The sequence below is a fragment of the Cupressus sempervirens genome, chromosome 4 (assembly GCF_028749045.1).
Source record: "Cupressus sempervirens isolate cs-2001-9-10 chromosome 4, ASM2874904v1, whole genome shotgun sequence".
Lineage (NCBI taxonomy): Eukaryota > Viridiplantae > Streptophyta > Pinopsida > Cupressales > Cupressaceae > Cupressus > Cupressus sempervirens.
In genome coordinates, this window is record NC_143121.1 from 594,155,203 (window position 1) to 594,175,592 (window position 20,390).

Below are 20,390 nucleotides of genomic sequence, written 5' to 3' on the forward strand. Positions count from 1 at the left end.
AATTCATGTCACTTGATGAATTCAGATGGGTAAACAACTCATATACTTGTCCTACTTTCTAGGAAAATTGGCTTAGGTTAGGATTTAGACTCAAGAATTTTCTCCCCACTTATACCACTGAGATACTGTGATAGGGTACGCTCATCCTGACAATTCAAGGAAGTTGATACCTAGTACCTGCAATCTGCATAAAATTCATGCATGTACATACTTATATATTCTAAACTAAACATGCAATGATAGAGAGTGGTACACCATGTAGATCCCAACTAGCAGGTGACTATGACTCCCTCCCTCAACCATATCAGGAACGTGAATCATAAAATAAAATAGACAAGTACACCATACACATGCAAGTATGGGGTAAGTAACCATAGAAACTACATATAAATCATTCCTCTAACTATCATCATGAAATAACTGAAGTCACTAAATGAACATATATATCATCCTTGAAATAGTCCTGAAATAACTGAAATAACTTGTCACATAAATCAATTGAATATGAAGTGACATATAATCAAATCCGATAACCAAGTACCGATAATCATAAAACATAATCATAGAATAGGCTTAAAAGATTCCGACAATAAAACAAGAAAGTCAACTAGGGGTAGGCATTACATATTACCCACCTAGATATCAACTATTTCTTTGAGGCCACATAAAAGACCGATTTCAGCACAAACCCTTTTTTGAGGGTGGGTGTTAAAAAATAGTCAGGTTCAAGACAAACTACCTTGCCTAGAGATTGCACAATGGTTTACATGAAGGGCCAACAAGGCAAGGGAGGCCAGGGGATTCAATCCACACATGGACCCTTAAATTCTTTTTCGTTTGTGACAATGAAGTCTCTAGACCAACAATGAAAGACCATCAAGGAAGAGTAGATATAGCATGACCCATTTCTTGAAATAGTCTCAACATGAGAGGGGTTTGAAAGAGAAATAGGAAAAAGCCTTTGGTAAGGATTTGAACAACCTCAAGGTGAATGCCATGAGAGGACCAAGCTTTGTCAACCCAGTCTCGCAACATGCTTTCAGGGGGGATCCTTCCCACAAAATAGCTTATTAAAGTAAAATTTTCAAGTCAATCATAGGCATTGTTAAAAATCCAAAATGGGAAGTTCAACATCAAGGGAGGACATACCTCGTGACAAACCTCCGAGATGAATTTGCCGAGATACTTATTTAGAGGTCACAACTCCTCCAACACTAGTATCAACAACTAGGCCAAGTTGGTCAAGCCATTAAATAAGACAGAGGCAAATACACAAGATTTTAGGAGCATAACAAGATCGACTCAAAACACCATAACATAGCTCATCACAACCTCTCTCAACCAAGTGACCCATAAATTCTTATTTAAATAACAAAAAATTTATTTAAAATTCTTCAAATTATAAAAATAAAATAGTAGAATTATTATATAGATAGACAACATAAAATTATTTCAAAATACTAAGAGAAATTTGTTGGGAATTGTCCACCTTCTCTAAAATCTTTTAAAATAAATGTATTTAATTCAAACCGGCTCCAAAACATAATGGAAAAGGACGAGTGTCTACAACTTCACCAGTCCAACCACATGAACAGTGTAAAGATAGGCAATTTTTAATAATTTGGGTATGACCGGCAAGGAATATTGTACCTTTTGACACTTGAAAGACACCCGGGGAAAAATCAGGACCACGTTCGATGAACCTTCTCCATGACCCGCCATTAATTACCAGACGCACCCAGCCGTCATCTTCATTCTTTTGAAGTTATAAATTCTCCCAATCCATCGTTCTCACGTTTGTAACAATCCATCGTTCTCACCCTCGTAATCCCTTTCCCCTTTTGCCCATCTCACATCAATATTTCAACAATTAGTCGACGCAGAGAGAATCTCTGGCCAGAGTTTCAGAGGAACAGAACTGAAAATGGAGGTCGTAGCTAGGGCTACCGTTCCAGTGACGCAGAACAGGTGCTCTGAAATCCGTTTTCTTACGTCACAAGGGCCAAGAGCTCCTCTTAGCGGTCGGTTCAATGGATGCAAGAATTCATATAGAAATCTGGTCGTGAGGGCTGTTTCTTCTGTAAGTTCTGTTAAGAAGTTAATGCAAATATGTTTTGTTAGATTTTGAGAGTAACACTAACTTCGTGAATGCCCATTTGCTTGGATTGTATTCAATTGTTTGAAAATAAATTATCATATTTTAGCGTGAAGGAATTAGTGAATTTTTTATTTGAAAATCCTATTTGCTTGTTTGTTGCGCCCCTCAATTGTGAAAAATTCAGGATTTGTTTATTTTCAGAGCCATGTAGAGGATGATTAGCTTTTTGTTGCTGATTGGGTTCTATGCATATTGGGTGTGGACCGTTGATTAGTAATACTATTTCTTGGTATAATCTATTTACTATGGCGAGCCATTATTAAACGGCAGTAAGAGGCAGAGTGTGATTGAGTGCGTCAACAAAAAATCTTATTATTTCCTGGTATAATCATTCTATTGTGGCAACCCATTGTTAAATGACAGTAAGAGGTGGAGTGTAATGGTTGAGTGTGTCAAAAAAAAATCTTATTTTACCTTTAATGTAACCTTAGTTCTTAATAATAAACGCAATACCATTTAAATTTAACTGAAAGTCTTACTATTAATTGCAATAATTTCAAAATTAGCAGCACATATAAGTTTTGATAGTAAACGCAATACTTTCAAAATTAGTAGCACCTAAAGTGGTGCTTACATGTATGCAATAAATAAATAAATGAATAGTTCCAAAGACAAGTCAAACAGCTCCAACTTAATATGTTTTGAAATTTTTAGATAGATCTTTTCAGGATACCTATAATGGTAGTAAATAGATATTATTGTATAAGTATATCCATGACGAGGAAAAGTGTCACGTTGTTTGGTTCAGACTTGTAATGGAGGATTGTTTATTCTTTTGTGCATAGAAAAGGATTGGCATCGTGTCTTATGTTTCAGAATTACCATAAGCACGAGTGCTTTTATGCGCTAAATTGCAGTACCTGCTCTAGACAGTAGCTGTAGAGAACTCTTGTGACACATCTTAAATATTAGTCTAATAAAATCTAAGAAAGGATTCTCGTGACCTGTAAAGATTTATGTATATTCCAATTCCAGCACATTTAGTACAACATTCTTGAATACAATATAGATAGATCCCATAGACCCTTTGACGCCGTAACCTCCAATCTACATCTTTTTTCTTTGCTCTGTTATAAGATTGTTCAATATAGGTTCAGTGCTTGAAGAAAATGCTATGTCGCTGCCCAAGAGTGTCTGTAGCACAAATTTGGGTTCTTTGTTATCACATTAGGAGTCATGAAACTATCCCCTGAGAGATTAGCCTACATTTAAATTTTGACTTCCAGAGCTCGAATTTTAGAAATAGCTCATTTTAGGATGTTCTGCCTGCTATGGGCTAGGCAGTCCATGGCTACACTAGTTTACATAACATACTTAAAGCATCATAGATTGATGTACCTTGTGTAATATTCCTTCATGGCATACTCCAGGTTTTACACCTGGAAACAATATTCAATATTGATTACTAAAAACTGAAATCAGTATATTGTGTCAGGAATTTATGATATATTCAAATCAGTACATAAAAAATTCAAGATGATAATGATCAATCAGACCAACAAATTAAGCACAATCCCCAAAATTAATAAAATCGTTTAACTCTTTCAGAATTAGCTATTACAATCCTCAATATCAATCAATTTGTGAACTCTTTAAGAATTAATTTGCCCAGAACATTAAAGGGTCCCTGTACCTTCCAACTTTTAGCCCCAGAGCATAAAAGGGCTTTTTATCCTCCCAATTCCTGACTCTAGAGCATGAAAGGATATGTCCTTCCAACTACAAGATATTTCCTCAACTCAAATTGATTGTGTGATGAATTTGCTTTATTAATGCTGATTGATATTTCTTAAAGGAGTGGCAATTTAACATGCAATTAAGACTTGAAAGTTTATTTATAGGTTTCAATTTAGGTCAAATATATTTACAGCGGTACATATTTCTGCTTTGCTGCTCTAAATTGCCAGTCTAGTGCTCATTATATTCCTCTAGTAATACTTGTATATCAGTTTCTGATTGATGTCTTGGATAGTTGATTGATTGATTTGGTGATTGATGAGATGATTTTGTTATTCAATTCTTGAATAGATTTCTGATATTGTATATAGCCTAACGAATTGATATTTTATGATGAGTTTTCTGAATATGTATGCTGAAATGATCCTTAAAACTGATCTATTGAATTGATAAATGATGACTCAAACTGAATCATTCCTTGTTCCTTTTATTAATTAGTTGGTTTTTTATTGAATTATATTTCTATCAATGAAAGGATTCGCCCCTTTTGCGACATTATATTCATTTCTTGTAGGAGTCATTGCCCTTCACAAGAAATGAGTGACCATCCTTCAGAAGAAATGAGTTATCACCCTTCATTGCTTCCTTGGAGGTTTAATTTGAGGATATTAGTTTCAAGTTGATTCCCTTCATTCCCAATTTAGGATTTATTTATTCCTTGCTTGGTAAATTTTCTTCCTAGGAAATGTTTATTTCTTATTCTTGAGGGACTCATAAACCTTTAATGATTTCTGCCTTTATACCTTAATCCTTCAATAGTCATGACTCTTTATTTCACACCTTTGGACCATTCATTTAACATCAATTACATTTTAATGATATACATTATATTTTAACTAACTAATTAATTTATTATTAAATCTTATTTAATAAGGGGGCATTGCAACATGCTGCCCAATGGTGCCTTTAGCTCACATTTGGGTTCATTGGTGCCAACTTCAATGGAGTCATATAAAGATCATAATTTTTTTAATAATTTTGATCCCAAATATATATTATATTATTTGACCTTAAAAAAATGCAAGTTTTGACCTTTAGTGATTATATATATTATTTATTAATTTATACACTACCAGATATCAATAAATATGAATTATTTTCTGTCTAATTGGGTAAAAAGAAGAATAGAAATTAGAATGGAATAGAATTTTTTTATTGTCACTGAGGCCTAAAATAGCCTATGGGACAGCAGGTCCTGTCTTCTAGTTTATAGATTTACAGAACAATGTCCCTAAGTTTTTGCCATCAATATAGACAGACCCATGATATTAACACATGCTTGAACTTTGGCTTCTAGAGCTTGTGCACAAGGAACATTTCTTTTTGAGATGCCCTGCCTTGTGTTGTCTGGACAGCCATGATTCCACTCATTTACCAAACATGCTTGACATATCTGTAAGACCCTTTGACACCAAAGTTTCTCCTTTATGCCTTTTTTGTTTGTCTGTTTTCAAGATTGTTGAATTTAGGTTCAATACTTGGAGAAAATGCTCCCTTGCTGCTCAAGAGTGCTTCTCTGCTATGTTTGGGTTTGGGTTTGCTTTTGGCTTCGGGTTTGTTTTGCTTTCATCCATACAAAAACATATAAAAGTAAAAAAATACATACATAATTGGAGCATTGTAATTTACATTTGTTTTTTTGATAGGTAATTGACTGAAGCCTAAATTATTTAAATTTATTTATTATTATATTTATTATTGTTGTTAAGATTAATTATTATATGTGTTAATCTTGAGTAGATTCGAACCCAAAACCTCTCCGATGAGAGGCTCACAATTTACCGTTGCGTTGTAGGCTCTTACCTCATTGTAATTTACATATTATCTAATGAACAAAACTACCATAAAAACGGAAAATATTAATATGCCGATTAGTCAAAAGCATACGTCATGATATATATTATATATAAAAATTAAAGCTTAATAATGTCAAGCATCAGTGATCACACGTCATCATTCAGGTCTTCAAATATAGCATCACTTATAATAAGCATTGTCCACTAACTACACCACCCCCACCGCCACCAAAAGAAAAAGTTGTCTTTCAGATGGCAATGAAAACAAGTAAGCTTTAAGTAACAATAGGGAACATTGTCTAATTTGATGATGATATTGTAGACAAAAAATCTGTAGGTAAACTGATGTAACACCAGTCTTCCTTCTACCCCAACTTCTTCTAGGGTCTCCTTAGGTCTTTCTCTTGACCTAATTGGGTTTCTTAAAGCCCTACTCTCCTTAGAATCCAATTTATGAGGTCCTACTCCATTTAACTAGTGAACACCAACTCGGTAGGATAACGGCTCTTTCACCACTTCCTAGGCTTAGCCCTTATTACTCCCTCTCCACCAAATCCACAATCTGCCCCAACATCTCAACTTTCATTCCAAATGTAGCTTTGGACATTTAGGAAGACATTATAATCCTCTCCAAGACTTGCAACCACATTTTGCATTGAAACCTTAATCGAGTTCCAAGAACCACACAAAAATGCTTGAAAATAGGGCTACAAGCAACTTGTCCTCCATTTGATGAAAATCTTGAATAACTTGCAAGGGTAAACTAACTCTTGATCTAGATACCCTTTTCAGAGAACTAAAAGATTTTGGAGGTCTTAGACTCCCAATCAATCCATACAGTACAACCTACAATAGTGCCCAAAAATCAGGGTTTACAAAGAAATTAGGTCTGTCTGAGAAGATGTAAGTTCCCCCCCCCAACAAAGATCTTTCACCATTGCCTTCCCTAGCAGTTGAGGCTTCAACACTCATACCTTTACCCTAATCCAAGATTTGATTGAAGCTATCACTGCTTTCCACCCCTCCTAACACCTCTGCTGTATACTGTGGTCCCTAGCCATGCATCTCTGGCTCGCTGAGGGCATCACCATAAAAACACCATCCTTGCTTGCCTGGCCCCTCCTTCACTGTACAATATGTACATGGAGTCATTGTCCTGATCCCAATAGCCCATACAGATCCTACAGTGGGAAGAGGCTCTATGACTGCATCTTGGCCAACTGCCTGGTTCAGGACAGCAGACTGGAAAAAACCAAAATAATTTAACTAACTATCTATAAAACCACAAAATTGCAATCCAACACTGTACAGAATCTAGAAAGGAATTAAATTAGCATTTGTAATGGTTACCACACTTCTTTCAATCCAGTAAACTCACAAAACTTGAAAAACAGAGTTGTCACTGTATCACTGCTGTACAGTCCGTACACAGAAAATAAAAACTTCCTCCAATCCCTTGAACAGGTCGAGTATGGCCTTATATAGTTGTCCAATGGTTAATACTAATTGTTTCAGGCTGTTATCAAGCCACATCCATGAAGTTGCTCTTATGCAACAAAAAGTTGTCAATGTTGTCAATGACAACATTGACAACTTTTACAACTTTTTGCTTGTTGCACTCAAACTTGTCCCAAAAGGCTACCAAACTTTACTAAAAGCCTAAAAAGGACTTAAAACATAGAAAAATGACCTTAAACACTTATTTGGCGATTCTACCCTCAAAATCAAACTATTACCCTATTTGACCTGAAATGGACAATTTTTGCAACAAAGAGCAACTAAGGTCTAACATGACTTTCTATACTCAACACTCCTCAAGCTAGTCCCTTTATTTCCCTAGTGGTGTGGCTAGTACCACTACAAGCCAAAATACCTTAGGAACACTAGGTCTTCATTTAGCCTACCTAGATGCCCCTGCATCATAAACTTGGAAGCATAGTTTGTAAGTTCAGACTTTATAGTATTTGGCAACTCAAATGAGTTCAATGGGTGTCTAGGGGGAATAAACCAGCAGGGTTGAGGGGTAGTCAAACTCAGAAGTCAGCTTTTTCTAAAACAATGGCCAAATTCATTCAATTGGCATTGGCCCTTGCAAAAAGCACTACAGGCATGCTTGTGTTAGACCCAGATAGACTCTTAGACGATTTGCATGACTAGCCAGCCCCAATGGCAGACCGAACCTGTACTGGACCCAAATCAAGGAGCTTTCCCTAGAGAATTAATAACCTAGGTTCTCTGCTGTCAGATCAAACAGAGTTATATTATGATGTCCTATTAGATTAGCATATTCTTCAATTTTGTCTTCTAGAGCTTGAGTATGGGGAACATTACATTGTAAGACTTTCTGCCTACTATGATCTAGATGCCTACTATGATCTAGATTCTAGACAGTCATGGATGCACTTGTTTACATAACATGCTTTAAGACAAGATAAATAGATCCAAAAGATTCTTTGACACTATAGCTTCTTGTCTAAATATTGTTTTTGTATTGGTGAATCTAGGTTTAGTGCTTGAAAATGATGCTACCTTGCTGTCCATGAGTGCTCGTAGTGTAACATTGGTTCTCTGCTATCAAGGCAGAGCCATATCATGCACTCCCATGAGATTAGTTGACAGTTAAACTTCTATTCTAGAGCTTGAGTTTTATGAACATTTCATTCTAAGATGTCCTGCATGGTATGATCTCATATTCATGGCCTCTTTAATAATTCATAAAACATTTTTGAATGCAACATGGATAGATCCAAGAGATCTTTAACTCCCAAGCTTCTCTTTCACATCTATTTTCTTCTCGGTCTACAAGATTTTTGAATACGCTACCTTGCTACCCAAGATAGTATTCAGCACTAATTTTGGTTCCTCATTTCATTGCCATCAACTTAGATGCAGTCAGGGGATGATCTCCCATTAGATTAGTGCACATGCTCTAGCTTTTAGAGTTTGAGTTCAAGTAACTTTACATTTCAACAAGTCCTGCCCACAATAAATGAGATCAAGGGAGATATGTGTCTTTTTAGAAGGGTCTTATCGGTCCTTGAAAATGACCTGCATAGAGTAAGAGGGTTAGGACTCTTAGAGATGTCTGTCTTTGTTTATATTGCAGGTGGCTTCAACTTAGACATAAAATACTCAGCTTGAGTACATCCCCCGTTGGTAGTTTGAAAAAGTGGGTAGTTTGATATGCAGGTTACCTAATGGCACGATCAAGATCAATCAGAGTTTTTCTCTTTTTTAATTCTAGAGCTGTTTTGTGCTGTTAATGTTGTTTGATATTCTGTTCCAGTTTAATATCAGTTGACTGGGATGCTCTAGGCACACACATTGTTATACACTCTCTGCATAGGTACACTTGCTTCAGTGCTTTCAGGCATTCTTGGCCATTGTGGACATTGATGTCAAACTACCAATTACCATGGCTGCATTAATTGAAGATAGTGTTACTGATGTATGCCACTGGATGGCACTGAGTAAGGGAATATATATCTGATTTATGTCCTATTAAAGGTCATGAATATACTTATAAAGGGTGCTAGCAACTTACCTAAGTGAATGATGACTGTTGTTCCTTGGTTCGGATCTATAGAGCTGTGAAAACAACTTAGCCCCGGATGACTCTGATACTCCTGGACGATTTGGGTTCCATTGATTCAAGGGTAGGTAACTAACTTATGTAAATAGGAATAGTTAGCATTTAGGGTAAGGTTTATATGTTGGAATTTTATATTACTGACTGCTGTTGCTTTTCTTGCAGTTTAGTCTTCTGAATAGTCATGGATACGTTTACTATATAGCTAACTGTACTCAACAGTTCTATCCCCTGGATGATTGTGGTTATATTGATTAAAGGATTGTGCAATTGACATTCATTTATGGACGCGTTTGCCCCAAGATTCACTTATTGTTAAATGCTGGTGAATTATTAAAGCTGAGTCTCCTGAATAGTTGTATCCATGTTCAATCTGCGCAAGTAGAAGATGGCAACTGACCAAAATATATTATGGCAGTTGTGCCCAGGTTTGCATTTGCAGTGCTGTTTAGCTTCGAGCACTATTGATTTAGGGGTATGTAACTGATGTGAATATATGAGATTTTAATGTAGATACAATTCTGATACCATTTGATGACGGTACGCTCTGATACCACTGACGAAGGGCCACACCACCCTTACCCACTCACAATCAAGAAAGCAACAATATGGAGACAATTTTATTATACCTGAAAATTCAATAGCAATTACAATAACATTTTTCCAAGATCTCTCAAGATCCAATCCAAACCCAAGCTAGTCCAGATCCACACTCTGGTAGAAACCTCTGAGATCTCAACTTGTGCTCGCAAGCCACCAAGCAACCTCCTTGTTTCTAAACCGTAGTCACTAGCTCTTCTCCAACTTATCCAAGATCCAAGTGTAAACTGCCTCACATTCGGCGCTCTGTCTACACACTCACAAGTCCATCACAATCCTGCTGTAAACTGCCTCACATTCGGCGCTCTGTTCACAGACTCAGGAAAACTCACTCTTCACTTTCTCCTTCTCTTTCACACCTTGAAGCCTTCCAAGCTTCCCAAGCTTCCACTTCTCGAGCTTCTCCTTGAGCTTCTACTCCTCAAGCTTCCCCCTTGAGCTTCTCCTTCTCAAGCTACTCCTTGAGCTTCTATTTCTTGAGCTCCTTCTTGAGCTTCTACTCCTCAAGCTTCTCCTTGAGCTTCTACTCCTCAAGCTTCCCCTTGAGCTTCTACTCCTTGAGCTTGATTTAGAAATGCTCATATGCCTTGCTTAAATAGGCACTTACCACCCCATGCATGACTTATCCACAACCTTCTAGAATTCCTCCACAACCTTCTACAACTTCCACAACCTTCTACAACTTCCAAAACTTTCTACAATATTCATAACTTTCTAGAATTCTACCCACTCACCTCGATAAATGGAATGACAACCATTTATTTTTTATTTTTTTCTATTATGCCACCTATGCACCTCGAAAATAGAAATCACCTTTTCCTTTCTTTTCTCCTTTTTCCCTTTTTTTTATTATTTCTCCTCTAATTTTCGTCACTTTCTCTCTCCTCCACAAAATTTTTTTTTTTTTCATGCAAGATGCTCCTGCATCAGATTTAGAATAGGGTTCACATATATGAAGTTTTATATTGCTAGTGCTGGTATTTCACGCAGTTTATTCTTATGAATAAATGTGGAAACATTTAGTATATAGCTGAATGGTTTAGCTAAATAAAGAGTTGTCTCTCAGCAGTCTGATCTCCTGGATGATTGTGGTTCTATTGGTTAAGGGGTTGTGTCAGTGACATTAAGAGCAGTCCTGAAACAATACAGTCAATCAACCTGGCATTAAAGGCAATGTTGGTCAAATCTGCTTACAAAATGTATCGCTCTGGGTCTTACATTGCTCTACGGTAGGTGCACCATTTGCATTGTTGTTATGTACAATATTTTCTTTTGTGTGTTTATGTATTTTCCAAAATTAGGAAATTAGTTATACAATTTAAAGCTTTGTGCGTGTAGCCTTTTAGGCATGATAGTTCTTTATGGACACCATAGCGGACAGGCATATATTGGATTCAAGAGTATAGTTTGGAAGAACTTTATTAATATTTATTCACTCATTAGGTTTAAGGTCAAGTCTAATAAGCAATTTAAGGGAGTTCTATGTTTAATGCATGCAAATTATTAGATACTGAAAAGTTGATGTTTTTCTAAATTTTTCTTCCATGTTTTCTCTGTTTTTAACTTTTCTATTTTAATACTGCTATGTAGCCTGCCAAGCCACCTGCAACACCTCAGACCAAGCGTAGCAAGGTTGAGATCATCAAGGAAAATAGTAACTATTTACGATATCCTCTGAATGAAGAATTACAGACAGAAGCTTCAAATATCAGTGAGGATGCAACACAGCTCATAAAGTTCCATGGAAGCTATCAGCAAGATAACCGAGATGAACGCTTTAAAGGTGGAGGAAAATCTTATCAGTTCATGCTTAGAACAAAAAATCCAGCTGGGAAAGTTTCAAATAAGCTGTATTTGGTAATGGATCAGCTTGCGGATGAGTTTGGGATTGGTACACTTCGACTCACCACAAGGCAAACATTTCAACTCCATGGTGTGCTTAAGAAGAATTTGAAAACAGTTATGAGCACAATCATTAAAAGCATGGGTTCCACACTTGGAGCATGTGGTGACTTGAATAGAAATGTTTTGGCCCCAGCAGCACCTTATCTGGTCAGAAAAGACTATTTATTTGCACAGGAAACTGCAGACAAAGTTGCTGCTCTTTTGTCTCCTCAGTCAGGATCCTATTATGATTTATGGGTGGATGGAGAGAAAATAATGTCAGCAGATCCTCCTGACGTTGTAGAGGCACGCAATGATAATTCCCATGGAACAAATTTTGAGAATTCTCCGGAGCCAATTTATGGTACTCAGTTTCTGCCTCGAAAATTCAAGGTCGCAGTTACCATACCCACTGATAACTCTGTTGACATTCTTACCAATGATGTTGGGCTCGTGGTTATATCAAATGAACTTGGGGAGCCTCAGGGCTTTGACATATTTGTGAGTACTTGAAGCCCTTTAAGCAAGCTATTTTATTACATTCTATGTAAAGATGCGTTGCAAACTTTGTAAATCTCTGTATTTCTGCATGCTTCTTGCAGAGTCACCATGGACTGCACTGGGTCTTTGTTGTTATCTATCTTCTTTCACTCAATAGCAAATGATAGAGAATGGCTCCTATCAATGGCATTCATAGTTTATACACAGAAATAAGTGAAATATATAGAGTTGATTAATCTGTTGCATGCATGTGTCATGAGCATATATGCTTTGTACACACTTCAACTAACAATAAGTGAAATATCTTCTATAAATGTATCAAGAGATTGATCTCTTTTTATTGGACTATTGGCATTACAGGTTGGTGGAGGTATGGGAAGAACTCATCGTGTGGAGGCCACGTTTCCAAGATTGGGAGAACCTCTTGGTTATGTGCCTAAACAAGATATTCTATATGCAGTGAAAGCCATTGTTGCCACACAACGAGACTATGGGAGACGAGATGATAGAAAGTACAGTCGCATGAAATACCTAATAAATGAATGGGGAATTGAGAAATTTCGGTCTGTTGTAGAGCAGTACTATGGAAAAGCATTTGAGCCTTTTAAGGAGCTTCCAAAATGGGAGTTTGAGAGCTATCTAGGTTGGCATGAGCAGGTGTGAATCATGTTTTGGCTTTGTTCATTGTTTGGATTTGTAGATTCTTTTCATGTTTGGGTAATTATAAACACTTGCTTCATCGCAGGGGGATGGCAATATTTTTTATGGAGTGCATGTTGATAATGGCCGGATCAAAGGTGCTACCAAAAAAACACTTAGAGAAGTAATTGAGAAATACAACTTAAGTGTTCGTCTAACCCCAAACCAGAATATCATCTTGTGCGATATTCAACCTGCTTGGAAAACACACATTAATGATGCTCTTGCTCAGGCAGGCCTATTGGTATGTTTACTTTTGCATTTGTGTATATTCATGCTTGCACGGGTGTGTTTGCGTGTGTTTATCTCTCCTGTGGGGAGGGGAAAGCAGGGTGGTGTCGAAGGGTGGATATAGAGATAATTAAGTTTGACTATGAGACAAGGTTGCACGGGGACGGGGGTACTTGGGTCTTAGGGTACGGGTACCCCTTTTTTCCAAAATAGGGGACGAGGTTACTTGGGTATGTCAAACTTTTCTTTTATTATAATTTAATATTTTATAGAAAATCTGAAATTATGAGTCATGACAATGGTTTTTCAAAACAAGAACAGTGATAAAGTTTGCAAATGTAATCTGTTGTTCTTAGTTTCAGATTTTCTATATGTTTGTAATAATAATATGTGATAAATGTTTAGATGCATAACAGAGAAGGCAGACTTCAAACATGAACAAGAAGATCATAAACCATAATGATATAACAATGACATTGCAAACGATAAACTTCTGACTTGAACAGTGATAAAGTTTACTGTTAATAAGTATTGTATCAAAGTTGCAAACTGATTTTGTATTGAATTAAGCTTGATAAACAACAAGCTGATATGCAAACAAAAAGCCTAAAAAAAATTAGAAATCTTAATCAAGGTCCTTAGCTATGCTGCTCTCACCGAGTATCTGGTACGTCGGGTATGTGTACCTGCTACTTGGGTACGTGGGTATGAGTACCATGGGTGTGGGTACGTGTACCCATGCAACCTAGCTATGAGAAAAAGGTATTTGTAAACCATGGTAACTATAGTCGGGAGATGCATAGCCGCACCCCTGAGATACTCAGACTTTTCCCGCTTCCTGAGACTTCATTTTTAGCTGGAGACTTCACTTCAACGTCGCCTACCATCTCCCCATCTCTCACCAGGTTTCCTGACAGTCTTCCACATGTCTTCTTTAACCAAAGGCATATGAAAAGGTTAAAAATAAACCAAAAATGCTGTTTCCCACCACTCAGCAACCATGGTGGATGAAGCACTTGAACCTGACGACCTTAATGAGTTATCCGCAGTTCTAATACCACCAGAGGAACCCAAGCTTGAGAGTGATGATTATCTGGCTAACATCTCACTGATCAAAATTTTGAAGAGCATGCAATAGATTTCTGAGTTTTTTTTGTTTTTGCATATCAGCATTAAAATATCAATATTTTTGAACTTCAATATGTAATGATAATCTAATATGAAATATGTAGTGGGAGTTATAAGACTGTTTGGCATAATGACATTCGACATTTGGAATTGCATATTTAAACTTTAAAGTTAGTGTTTTACTTGACCAGTGTCGTTGATTTCAAAGTTCTGTGTCATGATATTCTTTGGAAATTGTCATAGTATATAAATAAATTTGCATCTCCAAGTGCCTCTGTTTCCTATTTCAAAATTAGCCGTAGCGGTATTAGTACCAGTCTCTTAAGTCTCCAAGTGCTTCCGTCCCTTGATGACCTTGGCCATAGTACAGGTGGTTTAAATTGGCCATTTCTGTCACAGGCTTTGTGTCTCCACCCATATTGCATATAGCAAGTTTCGAGTTTTGAGGTATATGTTCATCTTATTGATTTTTTTGTTGTTATGAAGTTATGGGTGATATATTGATGTTTTCTATCTGGGGCTCAGTTGAACATTGTAATTCCAAATGTATAATAACTTGTTTAGGTTTTGAAGAGAGCGTTATGTTTATCATAATTGTTTAATGCTAAGGATGAGGATTCGTTCCCCACCCCCCCACAAGGGTTACTAATTTTATCTTTGTGTTTCTGTGTTGCTCAGTTCCATGTCCTGTAGTCTTTAAGTGAACATGGCATATCTGATGGGTAGATTGGCAAAGTATTCATGAGTGTCACAGTTTATAGTGTTTTTGTTTCACAGGCCCAATGTGATCAGAATACTTTGAATAAGAGGTGTGTTACTGGATACTTTTGCTGCATTAATCAGAGTGATTTTCTCTGGATCTGGATCCAGGAATGGACCAGATATGGCTGGACATGAGCTTGATCCTGATGGAGCAGATGGTACTTGGGCCATATCCTTGACAATGAATGAGTTAGGTATAGCTAGAAGTACTGGATATGGCCAGTATAATATCCCATCCATTTACATTAAATAAATAATGTGAGGAAAAACAATAATGTTCGGAAAAAAACACCTACCCTTATAAAAAGGCAAAACACCTCTATTCAAACATATTATGCAATGACTTTTGAGCTTTTTTGAGAGTATTTTTCACGATTTTGGGTTAAGGGTTTGTGAACTGATTAATGGATGTAGAAATTATCTTTTCTGAGTTAGGATGCATAGGCTGCTAGTTTGTTCCTTCACGTAATTGCCATATGCAGAAAACTGCAATATATGGAACCCCACTATGTAACCAGCACTATGCTCACATCTTCAATACCTTTTTGAATTCCATACCACATATTCTACCCTTGCATGGGCTTCTAGTTTCTTCATGTATTAACTATAATCAATCCGGGAAGCAGACCACATCCTTATCCCCATCCCTATCCCCATGTTTGTATCTTCAAACGACTATGTTTCTGGATGATAAAGCTGTACCCTTAATCATTTCGCTGCATGTCTCAAGTATAATAGCATCCTGGTCCTCTTAGCAGTTATCCTGCCCCTATATCTACATTTAACTGATAATAATAGAAATGCTTTCTTGAAGCTTATATTCACATTAATGAATGGTATTCTGAATGATTATGCTTTTTGGTATTCTTTGTAAAGCATTTTTTAATGTTTTTTTTAGTATCTAATTGTATGCATGACATGTCCTATCCACTGTATGTCCAAGGTTTTCAAAATATTTGTCTTTATTGGATATGTACATGTATGTGTAACTTAAGCTTTTCCTGGATTGGGAAACATGATTGCTCTTAACAAATTTTGGGAACAACGATTTGTTTTTCACTGCTGGGATAAGTGATGAAGGCAAAAAGATTGGCTGGTAGAAAGTCCAATAAAAAAAAAATGGGCTAAACACACAAACATCCAATCAAGTATCTAAGTGGTGATAACCTTCAACTGTAGAGGCAATTGATAGGTATAGTGGTTCTTATATGACTTGAAATTGAATTTTATGAGTTTTTGTTATCTGAGTATATGATGGTGCATAACATATAATATACAGCATTAAACAATATACTGAGGATTCTGCTGTTGAAAAGATTTATAGAGAGAATTGTATGGTGTGTGTGTGTGTTTTGATGTGACGAGAGTTAAATGGAATTTAAGTTTAATTTTAATTTAATCTAATAAAATTACTGCTTATATTGATTGCCTCAGGTTAATTTCAAAATTTTCTTTTGTTAGGTGCATCATTCCTAAAATGGATACCTGGATCAAATGCTGCACCATGGTTTATTATCCATTATTTTGTTTTAACATGTTGGCTATTATGTCTGTAGCATCCTGATAACATTGATCCACTCAACAAGACGTCCATGGCATGCCCTGCTTTGCCTCTATGTCCGCTTGCTATAGCAGAGGCAGAGCGTGGAAGTCCTGATATTCTTAAGAGGACACGTGCTGTATTTGAAAAGGTAGACTCCCATTCCTACATTGTTCCAGTCATGTTATTTCTGTCCTGAATACTAGTTGGCCATGTTATAAATTGAGATAAGTTATGTGCTTTGCATGCTTATTTTCTTCAACTTGCATTTCAGAGCAAACTGGAAAATGAATTACTTTTCAAGTTTCATAAATGTGTACTGTCTTCTCGTTTGTTTTCTTGCTGTAAAGCATAAATGCAAACTCAATGCTAATGCGAGCTACCTTTCACATCATTGCCCAAAGAACTTATGCAGTGCCTCTTAACAGGTTGGACTAAAGTATGAAGATTCAGTTGTGATTAGGTTCACTGGATGTCCCAATGGTTGTGCAAGGCCATACATGGCCGAGTTGGGGCTTGTAGGAGATGGGCCAAATAGCTATCAGGTATTATTTTCTGTGCTCTATACTTTATGTGCTTTTCCACAATTTTTAAAATCATATGGGATGGGTTTTACATGCTGAAATCAGTAGTAGGCCTATTTTGAAATTCACACATCTAAGTGTGAGATATGAATGCATAATCAACAGAAATACAAGAGAATGAATAGATCAGTAGTAGTATAGTTACAAATCTTAGGATCAAGACAGATTATCTTTATATCCTATTTTTATCTTAGTTTTAATGTGCTTTTCCACAATTTTTAAAATCATATGGGGTGGATTTTATGTGCTAAAATGATGACATCTGTAGTAGTCTTATTTTGAAATTTGTACATCAAGTGCGAGATATGAATGCACAATCAATAGAAATATAAAAAAATGAATGAATCGGTAGTAGTACAGTTATGAATCTTATGATCAAAACATATTATCTTCATATTTAATCCTAGTTTTAGGTAGAGATAAGGAACAGATATTTCAGACAGCTTTCGATGTCTACTGAGAGCTGAGATTGAACTCCAGCTTTGCCCTTTCCATTTCAGTCATAAGATACCTGTGTCATAGTATTTTCTTTTTCCATCACATACTTTTCTCAATAGAACAAATGGTCACTCAACTGGGCATTCACTACCATTTGTTTGACAATTTCCCTGCCAATTAACCAGTCTAAATCTGAAATCAGTCAAGGGCTCTATTCCTTAATATGCTTTTGTAGAATTTCTTAAATTATTTTGCATTTGAGATATGGGATGGAGTTTACATGCTGAAATCAGTTATAGGTCTAGTTTGAAATTTACAACAGCCAGTGTGAGAGATGAATGCGTTGCAAATAGAAATATAAGGAAAGTAAACATATGGATCATAATAGAGATGATCTAGACAAACACTATCGTTATATCCCTTTTAAGTTATGGTAGAGATAATGAACAAATATCTCAGATAATTTTGAATGTCTACTGAGAGCTGAGAATGAGGCCTCAGTTCTAATCTCTTCATTTCACATTCATAAGAGACCTGCAGCATGGTACTTATCTTTCCACCATGTATTTCACCCAATAGAGCAAACACTTACTCAATTGGGCACTCACTACCACTTGTTTGACAGTTTCCCCATAAGTCAAAATCTGAAGTCTACTATGTTTTAGAGTTTGACTCACATGGCTTTTCGCAATCACCTGACTTTTTTTAGTGTCATTCATTATAGACTGTTCATGTTTCCTTAAAAGAAGCATAGAGTTCAAATGCTTAAATCATCCAAATTTTATTTTCTATGATATGGTTGACGTATCTGCCAAGTTTCAAGGACCAGCATAGAGATCAAAAGAGTCATATGAGCAGTTTCAATGCAACAAGTTCAAATCTTTATCTTATCCATTAGTTCATCCAAGACAAGATGTGAGATTGCTATCAGGTTGAAACCTATAAATACACTTCGGAAAGTTATGTTTAGGTCTTTATGAAAGCACAATGGAAAGGCTGCTTTGTAATATTGAAATCAGGTTTTTTGAATTTTTTTAAAGTAATGTAATGGTTAACCACGTATTTTTTCCTAAAAGATGCCAAACTAACTTGCCACATGGAAACTATTTTCATGAACTCTTTGTTTATTATATTGCATCCTCCTCCTTTTTGCATTACTGGGAGTATAATTCTTTGGTAGAAGTGAAGAATTGATTGTTATATGATAAAAACATAATATGTATCTGTAAAAGGAAAAACTGGAGTTGATTAGTACCCATTTCCAAGAAAATTCTTATATAAATGCAGTTAATCTTCATTTGATTTCAATAGTCCTATTGTTTGATATGCACCTTAAACCTTTAGTATCAGATATGATAAAAAAGGAAGCAACCACTAAATCTATCAGTGCTTTTTTTTTTTAACCTTTTTTATTTAGGCAGTGAATTGTGTTTGAGGTTTAATTTTCTATGAAGGCGATCAATTTATTTTTTGATGGTCATAGCAGCAGAGTTTTTTTTTTGACAGCTCTTAGAATGATAACTTGGAATTCGTTTTTGGGACAGATTTGGCTTGGAGGTGCTTCTAACCAAACACGTCTGGCAAGAACCTTCATGAACAAGGTCAAAGTGCAAGAACTAGAAAAGGTTCTTGAGCCCCTTTTTTATTCATGGAAGAGTGATCGTGAACAAGGAGAGTCTTTTGGTGACTTTACAGAACGAATGGTTTGTCTCCTTATCTTTATGTTGTGTTAAACAAAATCAAGTTTTACTTCCAAGAGAAGAAATGTGATTTTGTATCATTACTGGGATTAGGAGTTCATATCTTCAAGTTGTTATTATTAATGCAAATTGCAGAGCTGATTTTCTTGTTGTCTTCTAATGTCCTGTCATAAAAAATAAATGAGTACTCATTTGATCTGTTGGTTATGTACAGGGCTTTGACAAACTCCAAGATATAGTGAATAAGTGGAAAGGTATTACCAAAGTTTCAACATAAGAGAGCATATGAAGCTGTGGCAAATTTGGCTGAATTTTGAAGCATTGATGCAGATGAGTTTGCAGCAGATAGTATGACAACTATACTAGAGAAGACAAGGTTTAAGAAAATGATACAATGCAGTGATTTTTTTAATATCATGAGTGTGTTTCATTTTTGGGCCCTTGGGCCTATCGTACTCTGATAAAGGGTTTATGAACAAGCTTAAAACATGTATCTCGATAGGGTGGCACATTCTCCCTTGTGCCAGAGGATGAACAATTTGAGAGTGACAACAAAATGCAATACGTGATTTTGGCAAGTTGTGTACCATGACCAACATGACCTTTTGTTGGAGTTCGGGGTATCTATGAGCAGTTTAGTAACCTGTCTTCTGGTTAGCTATTTTGGGTAGATTATATGCTATTTAAGGTTTTTCAAGTCATTTGTCAGCATATGCTGACATAGGCTGCTTTGCAGCTGAAAACTACAAAATGTAGGAGCTGCATTTTTCTGTCACAGGAGATCGTAACATTTTTAATGGGAGAGTTTTGATGTTCAAACTTGTTCCATTATTTCAAACTACTTTTGCATCTTGAAAACGGTGTGGAATTTCTATTTCAGCTATAGAACTGCATGCAAGGGAAAAACACTAAAGTTCTGATTTTTATAGAATTTAATGCAATTTATTTTGAAAACAATTGTTTTGTTTAGTGTAGCCAGCCTGCTCAATACATGCACATATTGCAACAAAGAAAGAACTAGTAAATAACTATTCTTTCATAAT

The 20,390-nt window shown here is 36.1% G+C and overlaps 1 protein-coding gene and 1 long non-coding RNA gene across 3 annotated transcripts; both read left to right on the top strand.

The window, feature by feature from the left end:
* Positions 1 to 1,753: 1,753 nt before the first annotated feature.
* Positions 1,754 to 20,185, top strand: SIR (sulfite reductase). Of its 2 annotated transcripts, none has more exons than XM_089826085.1 (8): positions 1,754 to 2,080; positions 11,471 to 12,265; positions 12,626 to 12,922; positions 13,011 to 13,208; positions 16,642 to 16,776; positions 17,054 to 17,170; positions 19,192 to 19,350; positions 19,562 to 20,185. In XM_089826085.1, the coding sequence occupies exons 1-8, from the start codon at positions 1,925 to 1,927 to the stop codon at positions 19,622 to 19,624; spliced, it is 1,920 nt and encodes a 639-aa protein (XP_089682211.1). In that variant the 5' UTR covers positions 1,754 to 1,924; the 3' UTR covers positions 19,625 to 20,185. The 2 variants fall into 2 exon arrangements, with proteins under 2 accessions (XP_089682211.1, XP_089682212.1); XM_089826086.1 differs by lacking the exon at positions 1,754 to 2,080 and adding an exon at positions 10,981 to 11,109.
* On the top strand, positions 9,235 to 9,633 carry LOC149562609 (uncharacterized). Its single transcript, XR_016363962.1, has 2 exons — positions 9,235 to 9,347; positions 9,446 to 9,633. It is a non-coding gene; the product is annotated as an uncharacterized LOC149562609 (long non-coding RNA).
* Positions 20,186 to 20,390: the final 205 nt, after the last annotated feature.